The sequence below is a fragment of the Balaenoptera ricei genome, chromosome 5 (genome assembly GCF_028023285.1).
Source record: "Balaenoptera ricei isolate mBalRic1 chromosome 5, mBalRic1.hap2, whole genome shotgun sequence".
NCBI classification, from domain to species: Eukaryota; Metazoa; Chordata; class Mammalia; order Artiodactyla; family Balaenopteridae; genus Balaenoptera; species Balaenoptera ricei.
This window is the reverse complement of record NC_082643.1, coordinates 55,705,967-55,719,174: the sequence shown is the minus strand read 5'-3', so window position 1 is coordinate 55,719,174 and position 13,208 is coordinate 55,705,967. Positions and strand designations below refer to the sequence as shown.

General features: G+C 34.0%; 1 protein-coding gene across 1 annotated transcript in view; it reads right to left on the bottom strand.

The window, feature by feature from the left end:
- Positions 1–12,809: 12,809 nt before the first annotated feature.
- LOC132366472 (UDP-glucuronosyltransferase 2A2-like) overlaps positions 12,810–13,208 on the bottom strand; it is a 47,612-nt gene continuing 47,213 nt past the window's right edge. Inside the window, 1 exon segment of the mRNA XM_059924067.1 lies at positions 12,810–13,089. Coding sequence (XP_059780050.1) covers positions 12,810–13,089 — 280 coding nt within the window.

The window sequence follows — 13,208 nt, the reverse complement described above, 5'->3', positions numbered from 1 at the left end:
ACATATGCACCCTTATTTTCGTTGCAGCATTATTTTTAATAGCCAAGGTATGAAAGCAACCTAAATGCCTATCAACAGATGACTGGATAAGGAAGTGTGGTATATGTGTGTGCATGTATATATATGTGTGTGTGTGTGTATATATATATATATATATATATATATACACACACACACACATATATATACACAAACATGATGGAATATTAGTCATATAAAAGAAAGAATTCTTGCCATTTGCGACAACATGGATGGACCTAGAAGGTATTATTCTTAGTGAAATAAGTCAGACAGAGAAAGACAAATATCATTTAATTCCCTTATATGTGAAATCTAAAAATAAAACAAACAAACATAAGAAAACAGAAACAGACTCATAGATAGATATAGAAAACAAACAGGTGGTTTCCAGAGGGGAGAGGGCTGGGGGAATGAGTGAAATAGGTGAAGGAGATTAAAAGGTACAAACTTCCAGTTATAAAATAAATAAGCCAAAGTGATGTAATGTACAGTATAGGGAATATAGTCAATAATATCGTAGTATCTTTGTATGGTGACATGTTGTAACTAGACTTATACTAATGATCATTTAGTAATGCATAAAAATGTTGAGTCATTTTGTTGTACACCTGAAACAAATATAATTTTGTAATTCATTTATACTTTAATAAAAGATATAATAAAACTTCTAGTCCATAAGAACATAATAAAAAGCCAAAAAGAAAAATAATTTTTAAAAATCAGAGAAATTGAAATATATAAAATGATTATAAAAGTAAAATATGTCAGTTTCACTAGACTATATCACTGGATAAAAATTTCCAAGTAAAAGATGTAAAGCTTATATAGGTTATAAAAATTCAGTTATGCACTGGGTAAAAGAGGTATACCTAGATGTTAGTATAGTGTGTAACTTCCAAATAAGTAGAAAAAAAATTAAAAAGGAAAAGCACAGCAAAACAAAAAGCATCCAATTCTAAAAACAAAAGAAAAATGGGAAAATATAAACTGAAATCCAGAAAACCCATGAAAAGATAATGACAATGAAATATAGTAGTTTCCAAATAAATAAATGCAGATTAAAATTTTGTGTTTAGAAAATACTCATAAACAGTAGATTAAAAAATATCTAATTATATTTTAGATAAAAAGACAACATCTAAAGCATTACAACATTTACACATTTAAAGTAAATATATGAAAAATATATCACATATATACTTGACTAAAGAATGCAGATATTGTTATATTGATATTAGAAAATAATTTACTTTGACTAAAAAAGCATTATCAAAAACAAAATCACTGAGAAAAAAATATTAAAATTTTCAGTTCACTGGGAAACTATAATAATTCTATGTGAGTGCAGCTAATAACATTACCTTAACTATAAGGGAAACTTTGATAGAAGTACATGAAAAGTGTAAAATTAAGTGAAAAATTGAGGTGGATATTTTGATTATATCTACAGTGTTGTGATAAAGAAAATGTGGTATTGAAATCTTTTTTAGATTTACAATGCAGTTATACACACAAATTTGGGTAAATAATTGTGGTATATTGATGTAATGGGATATTACAATGGTGAAAACGAACAAGCTACTGTTATTGCAAAAAAATGTCTGTAAATCAGAAAACATATCAAGGAAGTTAAACATGGGATATTTTGTAATCAAACTGCTTTATTCACACAATTGTACAGCCACACAGACTTTGCCTCATTAGCCAGAGATAATGAAAGGATCACATCTCTGCTATTTTATTAATTCCAGATGAGTAACACCAAAACAAGATATAAAGATTTCCACTTCACAGTCTCAGGTGTAGTGGTATTTGTCATTCTGTGGCCTGCACTGGTATTTCTCATTCTGTGGCCTGTGCAAGTACTTTGTTTGCTTTTCCAAAAAGCTAATGGGTAAGACCAGCAGTTATATACAAGGAAACAAACAGGACTGGCAGCACTTAGGAAGCCGGACAATTGAAGCGTTAGTGAAAGAGTTTTAAAAAGGTAGTGTTACCTTCTAACAAAAATCCCGAGGTTTATCACTGAATTAGGTATGGGATTACATTGACGTTTTAGGGAAATGATGGAAAAGAGATAAGATTATATGAAAAGAACTTATTTTCTTTACTTTGATAAGTGTTTGATCCTTATCACTGGAGCTGGAAATCAAAAATAATTCTATTTTTTGCAGCCCCTACTCATTTACTATGAGTGGTGACTGCAATTGACACAAGCCTCTCCTACTACTACATGAGGATGGCAAAATATGGAGAAAGAGAAGTGGGGCCTCAGATGGAGACAGGGGAGTATGAAGCGGTTCATAAAGCCTGGACACATTCCCAGTAGAACAGGAGCGAAGGTCACTGCCTAGAGCTGGCAAAGGACACAGAGTTCACCAGGAGTGCTGGAAGGTTTCTGAAGTGCTGCCAGCTGTAATTTGATGGTAGGTAAGATAAAGAGAGTGCTTCTCAGTATATGGAAGAACATAAGCAGTGCCTAGCTTGAGTTTAAAACACTTGAGTGCCTGTAGAACTTGAAGGAAATGTGAAAAAAACTTATACTCTATCTTTGAAATAGAAAATTAATACATTCAGACAGCATTTGCTAAAGGAAATGATTTTTAAAATTTAAAGCAGTTTTACAAGAAAATATCCAAATATATTTTAAGTGTCTTTGTTTCAATGGCTCTAAAGGGAGCTGCTGCAAAAATTAGTTTATGTAAGTATTTTGTGGTTTAGCCTATGATTCAAAGTTCAGCTCAGCTACTTCTCAGATATAACCATTGTATGGCAGTGTGCTTGTTATTGATTTTTTTTTCATGTTCAAGTTCATATCAACGAAGGCACAAAGTTCCTTGGTTTTATACCATGTATCAGTTAGAATACTTAAATTATTTCACAATTGTTAATTCCTTTATTCTTGAATCATCTTCTCCTGGTTCCCTAACAACAGAACCCCCAGTTTTGCTCCTAATAACTAGCCACTCTTTCTTATTCTCACTTCATAGCTCCTGTTCCTCTGTCTCTGCTCTCAATGGTGACCCTGGAATGCTTTAATTATTCTTCATTTATCTCCCCAGATCTATTATCCTCAATTTTATTTTCTAATTTTGGATCTCAGGATGCTCAGCTTTGTGCACTATATCAACTAAATTCCTCTGCTATGTGGCTTCTGGCTGGATTTAGACAATGGGGGAAGAGTAATTGTATTTCGTCACTGTTCTCTTCCTGGATTGGGACCGTGTCTTCAGTAATTGCTTTATCCTTCCATTACTACATTTTTTGCCATCTGTTTCTTCCTCCATGTTCCAATTCTCACTAATTTCTTGGAACGTTACTGCTTTCCTTTATGGTTTAGCCTAATGGGATATTAATGGCTTCCACTTTTGCTAGTCTTTGGGTGCCTCACTATTCCTTTCAGTTCCCTTCACATTGTCCAGATATTTGTTAAGTACTCTTTTCATTAAAGTATCCCAATTCGAAATATCTGAGGTGAATTTTTTTATCTGCATGGAAACTCAGTGATTCTGGTTTGGTAATAGTCATGGCCTCAGGAAAGAGACTATATAGTTAGAATCTGAGGTTGTTATCATATTTGATTAATATATGGATACCTTCCTTGACAGAAGAAGCTAAAACATTGTAATGTTTTCATATAGTGGTGTATTAGTCTGCTCAGGTTGCCATAGCAAAATAGACAAGGTGGCTTGAACAACAGGAATTTTATTTCTTCACAGTTCTGAAAGCTGGGATACCGAAAATCAAGGTGCTGGCTGATTCTGTTTTTGGTGAGAGCTGAGGACTCTCTTTCTGGCTTGCAGACAGCTGCTTTTTTCTTGTGTCCTCGCATGGTGGACAGAGAGAGAGAGAAAGAGAGAGAGAGAGCAAGCTCTATAGTCTCTTCCTAAAAGGAAACTAATCCATTGGATTAGGGCTCCACATTTATGACCTCACTTAACCTTAATTACATTCTTATAGGCCCTGTCTCTAAACACTGTCACATAGCTGGTTAAGGCTTCAACATATGAAATTTGGGGAGGGACACAATTCAGTCTATATAAAGTTGTATCATGACTCTTCAAATAATCTTGGTTTGAAATGTGTTATAATTTGAAATGTGTTGAAATGTTTATGGTGAGTAAGCTTTGTGAGTTCAAATTAGCTCACTGTGATTTTAATGGAAGTTTCAGATGGAGATGAGTGCTTCTGACTAAGTTGAAAAACACAGAAACAGAAAAGATTAGGTTAAGACCTTGAACTCATAACTCATGGATGAAGAAACAAAATCCTGTATGGAAGTTGTAAAATAATACCTTATGTGATGTAGCTGAATTGAAATCATGACTATCAGTCCCCAAATCTAATAGCGGCGGTAAATTACAATGCTCATTGGATTAGGTTTCTAGGGCTGCCATAACAAAGTACCACAGATTGTGTGGTTTAGACAGTAAATTTTTTTCCTGAGTTCTGAAGGCTAGAAGTCTGAAATCAAGATGTTTCCAGAGTTGCTTTCTCTGGGATCTCTCTTCTTGACATTTAGATGGCTATCTTCTTGTTCACATAGTGTTCTTTCTCTTTATGTGTTTGTATTGACTATGTTTCCTTATTTTCTGTGTACTTGATGCTCTGGTATTTGGGACCTTGATCCTGGAGGGATCCTGGAGCTAGCTCCTCCCAGGTCTAGCTAATTCTTAGAGCCAGCAAATGACTTCCCTGAATGATTATTTTTTTAAAAAACACTTAACTATATGCTGTCTACAAGAGACTCATTTCAGCTATATGGACACACAGACTGAAAGTGACGGGATGAAAGATGTTATTCCATGCAAATGGTACCAAAAAAGAGAACAGTCATTATAGTTTTATCTTTCATTTGAAAAGATACATGCACCCCAATGTTCATAGTAACACTATTTACAATAACCAAGAAATGGAAGCAACCTGTGTCCATTGACAGATAAATGAATAAAGAAGATGCGGTACATATACACAATGGAATATTACTCAGCCATAAAAAGAATGAAATAATGCCATTTGCAACAACATGGATGGACCTAGAGATGATCATACTAAGTGAAGTAAATCAAACAAAGACAAGTATCATATATCACTTATATGTGCAATCTAAAAAAATGATACAGATGAACTTATTTACAAAACAGAAACAGACTCACAGACATAGAAAACAAATTTATAGTTATCAAAGGGGGAAGGGAGGGATAAATTAGGAGTTAGAGATTAAAATATACACACTAGTGTATATATATATATATATATATATATAGAACAAGGACATACTGTATAGTACAGGGAACTATACTCAGTATCTTATAATAACCTATAATGGAAAAGAATCTTAAAAAGAGTATATATATATATATATATATATATATATATATATACACAACTGACTCACTTTGCTGTACACCTGAAACTAACAATATTATAAATCAACTATATTTCAATAAATTTTTTTAAAAGATCAAACACTAAAATAAAGAGAGCAGTTGTAATGACATTAGACAACATAGACAAAATAGATTTTAAATCAAAAACTGCTGAAAAGACAAAGAAGGACACTAGATAATAAGTGTCAATACACCAGGAAAATATAAAAATTATAAATATATACACACCCAGTATCAGAACACCCAAATATGTGAAGGAAACATTGACAGAACTGAAGAGAGAAATAGATAGCAATACAATAATAGTATTTAATATCCCACTATCAATAATAGATAGAAATCTAGACAGAAGATCAATAAGGAAGTAGCATACTCAAATGAAACAATAGACCAAATGGACCTAGCAGACATATATAAAAGATAGCACCCAACAGCAGTAGAATACATATTCTTCTTAAGAGCAACAGAATGTTCTTCACAATAGATCACATATTAGGTCAAACAGAAGTCCTAACAAATTTAAGAAGATTGAAAATATACCAAGTATCCTTTTCTATTACAATGGAATGAAACTAGGAATTAATAGTAGAAGGAACACTGGAAAATATTCAAATATGTGGAAATGAAACAACACACTCTTGAAAAATCAATGGATCAAAGGAGAAATTAAAAGTGAAATTAGAAAATATCTTAAGATAAACAAGAGTGAAAATACAAGATACCGAAACTTGTGAGACGCAGCAAAAGCTGTTCCAAGAGGAAAGTTTTTAATGATAAACACCTACATTAGAAAAGAAGAAAGATCTCAAATAAAACCTAACTTTACACCTCAAGGAAGTAGAAAAAGAAGAACAAACTATGCCCAAAATTAGTAGAGAGAAGAAAATAATAAAAATTAGAGCAGAAATAAATGAACTAGAGGATAGAAAAGCAGTATTAAAAATCAATAAAACTGAGTTGTTTTTGAAAAGATCAACAAACTCAACAAAATTTTAGCTAGACTAAAATAAATAAACAGAAAACTCAAAATCAGAAATGAAAAAGGAGACACTAAAAATTATGCCACAGAAATAAAAAGAATATTGAGACTATTATGAACAATTATATGACAACAAATTGGTGAACTTAAAAGAAATGAATAAATTTCTAGAAACATACAACTTACCAAGACTGAATCATGAAGAAATTGAAAATCTGAGCAGATCTGTAAGTAGTAAGGGCATTGAATCAGTAATCAAAAGTCTCCCAACAAAGCAAAGCCCAGGAACAGGTGACTTCACTGATGAATCCTACCAACATTTAAAGAAGAATTAATGTCAATCCTTCGCAACTCTTCCAAAAATTTGAAGAGAAGAAAACACACCCAAATTCATTTCATGTGGCCAGCATTATCCTGATACCAAAGCCAGATAAGGACACTTAAAAGAAAACTATAGGCCAATATCTCTGATGAATATAGATGCAAAATCCTCAACAAAATACTATCAAAGAAGACTCAACAGCATGTTAAAAAAGATCACACACTCTTACCAGGTAGGCTCTATTCCTAGGATGTTTCGACATAAGAAAATCAATCAATATGATACACCACATTACAAAATGAAGGCTAAAAAAATCACATAATCATCTCAATATGCAGAAAAAGAATTGACAAATCCTACACCTTTTCATGATAAAAACTTTCAGCAAACTAGGAATAGAAGGAAATTACCTAACATAACAAAGGTCACATATGAAAAGCTCACAGCTAATGTCATACTCAATGGTGAAAAAATGAAAATTTTTCCTCTAAAGATCAGAAACAGGGCAAAGATGCTCACTTTTGCCACATATATTCAATACAGTACTGGATGTTCTAGCCAGAGCAATCAGGAAAGAAATAGATATAATATCCATTCAAATTGAAACAGAAGAAGTAAAATCTATTCACAGAAGGCATGATCTTCTATGTGGAAAACCCTAAAGATTCCACAAAAAACTGTTAGAACAAATCAACTGATTCAGTAAGTTTGCAGATTACAAAATCAATATAAAAATTTTTCCCTGGACTTCCCTGGTGGCGCAGTGGTTAAGAATCCGCCTGCCAATGCAGGGGACATGGGTTTGAGCCCTGGTCTGGGAAGATCCCACATGCCACGGAGCAACTAAGCCCGCGCACCACAGCTACTGAGCCTGCGCTCTAGAGCCCTCGAGCCACAACTACTGAGCCCCCGTGCCACAGCTGCTGAAGCCTGCGCGCCTAGACCCCGTGCTCCGCAGCAAGGGAAGCCACCGCAGTGAGAAGGCTGTGCACCACAACAAAGAGTAGCCCCCGCTCGCCGCAACTAGAGAAAAGCCCACACGTAGAAACGAAGACCCAACGCAGCCAAAAATAAATAAATAAATGTATTTAAAAAAATTGTTTCCTACACACTAACAATGAACTATCTGAAAAGGAAATTTAAAAAACAGTCCCATTTATAACAACATTAAAAGGAACATACTTAGCCAAATATACTTAGGTATAAACTTAGCTAAAGAGGTGAAAGACTTGGATAGTTAAGACTACAAAACATTGATAAAGGAAATTAAAGAGGACACAAATAAGTGGAACGGCATCCTGTGCTCATGCATTGGAAGTACTAACATTATTAAATGTCCATAATACCCTAAACGATCTACAGATTCAATGAAATCCTTATCAAAATCCAAATGCAAATTTTTACAGAAATAGAAAAAAATTCTAAAATTGATTTGGAACCACAAAAGGCCCCAAATATCCAAAACAATTTCAAGAAAGAATAACAAAGCTGGAGGCATCACACTACCTGATTTCAAACATATTGCAAATAGTATGGTTCTGACTTAAAGACAGACATATAGACCAATGAAACAGAGTAAAGAGTCCAAAAATAAACCCACACATATATGGTCAACTGATTTTTGACAAGGCACCAAGAATACACTGTGGGGAAATGATAGTGTCTTTAAAAACTAGTGTTGTGAAACCTGGATATCCACATGCAAAAAAATGAGATCGGACTCTTATCTTACATCATGCACAAAGATTAACTCAAAATGCATTAAAGACTTAAATGTAAGACCTGAAATTGCAAACCCCCAAGAGGAAAACAGAGGAAAAGTTTCATGGCATTGGTATTGACCATGATGTATTGGATACAACACCGAAAGCACAGGAAAAAAAAGGCAAAAATAGACAAGTAAGATTACATCTCACTAAAAACTTCTACAAAACAAAGGAAACCATTAGAAGATTTAAAAGGCAACTTAATGAAATGGAAAAAAGATTTGCAAATCACATATCTGATAAGGGGTTAATATCCAAAATATATAAGGGACTCCTACAACTCAGTAGCAAAAATCCCCACAAAACTTAATTACAAAATAGGCAAAAGACTTTAATAAACATTTCTGCAAAGATAATATACAAATGGTGAACATGTATGTGTATATGAAAAGATGTTCAACATCCCTAATAATTAGGAAAATGCAAATAAAAACCAGTTTGATATCACCTCATACCTGTTAGGATGGCAATTATAAAACAAACAAACAAAAAATAACAAGTATTGGCAGGGATCTGCAGAAGTTGGAATCTTTATGCACTGTTGGTGAGAATGTAAAATTGTGTGTCCACTATTAGAAACAGTAAGGGGATTCCCCCAAACAATAAAAATTGAATTACCATATGATGCAGCAATTTCTCTTCTGGGTATTTATCCAAAATAATTGAAATCACTATCTCAAAGAGATATCTGCACTTACATGTTCATTGCAGCATTATTCACAATAAGATATAGGAGCAAACTAAATGTAAATCCACAGATGAATGGATAAGGAAAATGTGGTATATACATACAATGGAATATTATTCAGCATCAAAAATGAAGGAAATCCTGTCACATGCTACAACAGGGAAGAAACTTGAGGACATTATGCTAAGTGAAATAGGCCAGTCATAGAAGAATAAAATACTGCGTAATTCCATTTATATGAGGTATCTTAAATAATCAAACTCATAGTAGCAGAAAGTAGAGTGGTGGATGCCAGCAGCTGGAGGGAAGGGACAATGGGAGTAGCTATTCAAGAAGTATGAGTTTCAGTTCTGCAAGATGCACAAGTTCTAGAGATCTGTCGTACAACGTTGTGCATATAGCTAACAGTACTGTATTGTACATGCAAAAATCTAAGAAGGTAGATATCATCTTTTTTTACCACAATTAAAAAAAAAAAAAAAAAGAAAGAATATCCAAGTGTACCTGCTGTGCTTGTAGCAGATAGCAGATAGTTAAATAAATGTTTGATAAGTGTCAGAAAAATAGAAGTCCTAGGATTCTGGAGCACTACTATGACCTATTTTTCTGATGTCTCTTCTCCATTAGAAGAAACAGTCCCTGGCTTGTTATTGAGCTCTGGTTGAGAATGAATACCTGATCATGGGTACCAAGTGACTGTTACTTATGATGACTATTATTTTGCAATAACAAAAATATAAGTGAACATTAGCAGCAACATTCTACAATTAAATAGATATAGTATACATGAGAATAGGCCAAAGCAGGTCCAGAAAAACAAGTAAATTGTCTCTGCAGGTGGCTTAGACTTTTGTGGAACCTACCAATGCTTTTAAAACCTCTCTACAGTATTTCTGCCAGCATCACAAACCAGGGACATAGTCTTAATAAAAATCATGGTAATGATATCAACATTTTGTATGAGCAGGAAACATATTTACAGCTGAGGAAATTCCACAAAGTCTAATATCCATGGAATTTGCTGATTTTATCAGGTTCCCCATTAGGTAATGACAGCTTTTCAGGGTTTTAGCTGGGGGTTAATACCCTGTATATTTTTGGTTCTGTCTTAAAGGAGGCAGTGTATGCTTTAAATTATGGCCTGATATACGATATATCCTGTATTTCTGTTTGAATACATGGGTTACGATATCAGGGGGTTGAAAGTGGGAATGGATCCTCTAACAAGTATGCTTCCCTATTTCCCTTAGACAAGTTTGTTTTTCATTATTACAACTTGGAGACAGGCAGTTTGGAGGTTGCATTTCTCAAGAGAGCAGTGATTCCACCCAGGCATATGGACATAATTTACTTAGATTGGAAGCATGCATACCTCTTAATTATTTTGAGCTCCTCTGCATCAGAATTCACTTAGAGAAGGGCTTACTCTCCTGTCTGTGGTAATTTATCCAAAATACCAAAGATAAACTAGGTTGCCGACACATGATAAGTGTAGGCAAAATTATGCCTAGTATCCATCTCAGTACTCTGATGTCCCATAGTAAAAGTCAGTGGAAAGCTGTGGCAAACCAGTCAGACAAGACATATTTTCACATTGATTTGGAGTGGAGAAAGATTTGGATCATCCTATCAGGTAAAGAACCCTGACCAGAGGATAAACGGCATGTGGAATGTTTATGAACAAAGTAAATAAAACTATTAAGTTCAGTCTCTTGGTCATACCTAAGGTCTGAGAAAGTAAGATTTATGTATAAGTACCCTGGCTGATGGGACTTGGTTTCTGCTTTATTACCCTAGAATGAACAGTTTTATGAATGACTGCTAAGGAAAGTCCATTCTTAACCTTTTTTTAAAAAAAAATCCAAATATATGCTGCAGTTATTCTAGCTAATGCAGTTGGTATCACCCAGGAACTTTTGCCAGATGACTTCTGATGATTCTCAGGCAAAGGAAGAAACCTGTAGATGATCAGAGGGCAGAAAGGGAGAAATCAGGTGAGCAGCAGCTATAGAGCTGAAGTAAGTCAAACCAAATGGGTGCCTGCACTTGGGCAGTGTTCAGGGCCAGGGATGGCCAGCCCACCTCTCATTAGATCTTAGCTATTTGCTACATTCTAATTACCAGAAATAAATTGAGCATAGAACAAACATAAACAACTCTTCCCCAAACATAATTGTAAAAGTCAAAATGTATCCGCATGAATCACTCTTTTAGAAAGACAGCATTTAACAAACACATTTTCAGCCTTCACAAAAAAATTTGTAAAATTTATTTGCATTTTCAGTAATGTACATATTCAAGAGGAAATACCTGTATGTTCTGGTGATACAATTATTTTTAAATTGGAAGTAATTTTCGATAAACCATATTGAAATAAAAAAGAATTTCAAAAAGTCCAGTAAGCTGATAGATGTCATTTATTGCTTCAATTATATATCAAATACTGAAATTAAAACTTTAATTAGACATGTCTTTAAGTTTATGATGGGTAAAGAAAGTAAAATCTTTAATCTATTTGTTAAATTAATGCAAAGCTGAATCCAATATGAACATTTCTCTTTAGTGCTCTGCATTGATGCATGTTTACTACAACGTATCTTTGGTCAAACAGGTCTGCTAACATCTTATATCCTTGGCATAACAATTATTGATGAATTTAAATTTGTAGGCGATAGAGACTGAAAACTAATATAATAATCGTATCTTTCAGGTAAATATTTGTTTTTGACAGAAAACTACACCTTTGATTATAAATAGCAATTGTAGATTATGAGCATAATGATTTTTAAATATAATGAATTGACATTTAACTTTAAGATTATCAATTGTACTGTAAATTAAAATTTTCATAAAATTAATTTAAAATTTTCCTATATTTCTTGTTATTTTTTTCTAAAAATTATCTGTTCCCCCTTAACATATTGCTTACATTCTCTGTCCCTGAGAAAAAAATCAATGATTCAATCGATCTCTTGTTTGAAGGCAGTGCTCAGTCTCTTGCACTAAAGGGCACACAAGAATACTTGCTGACTAAAGGCAGGAATGTGGGTATGATTATCTATGTGTTTAATGGAAATTTGTAGACCTTTCATGGTGTGATGTGCCGTCACAATTATTATCAATTCGTGCTCTGACCCCAGTAACACTGGGCAAGCAGAAAGACTTATTTTTATGACAAATGAAATCATTACTCTTATGATATACTAGTCTCCTGTGATGGTTTCCTAATTTGTATGTTCTAGAGGAACTTGTGAATTTTTTTCTCTGTGGTCCCTGCATCTATCAACTTTGGCTTACATTTTGTGTGTTCCCCAGGATTCAGCATATTGTCAGTCAGCATATCACTTAAGGTTAAAAATAAAGAAAAAATTGATATTATTAATAGAATAAACATAAAATTATTAGTGAACCTTTGTCAGGAATGTTTGAGGAAGAGGGTAAAGCCACCTGGGAAAAGACAGAAGAAGAATGGGACATGCCCACCAGTTAATGCTATTGTTGAATTCTAGACTTTATCTCTAGCTTAAGGTAGAGAGGAATGGGAATTTTGAAAACAGGATGAAGATGTTATGTTTTCATTAAGGCCATTGTGGCTAGAATGAACAGAATTGCCCATACAAGCCTTTACCAAACTTAGAAAGATCTATTCTCTCTTTTTCTTCTTTCCTGTTTTAACAAATTTTAGACAAGAAAACAAACAACATGTTGTGACCAAGAATACAGCAGTTGCCACACAGGCCAGCAAGAACCCAATCACATCCAAAGAGTGGTACTGGAACCAGGTGAGGTCGTGGGCAGCTGGCCGCAGGTGCTTGGCTCCTTTGTGGCGCATGACAAACTCGATCCAGAAGACTGCTCGGTCCAGGGGCTTTACAGGCTGATCATGGTGAATCCTTGATAACCTCATAGCATTCTCTTTATAACTGGTAGGCAAAACCAAACAAAAACATAGAAATTATAGAGCTTTTGTTTTCATTAAAAGTAAGTATACGATACATGATATGCGCTATGCAAGCCAAAAGCCATAGGTATGTTGAGAAAA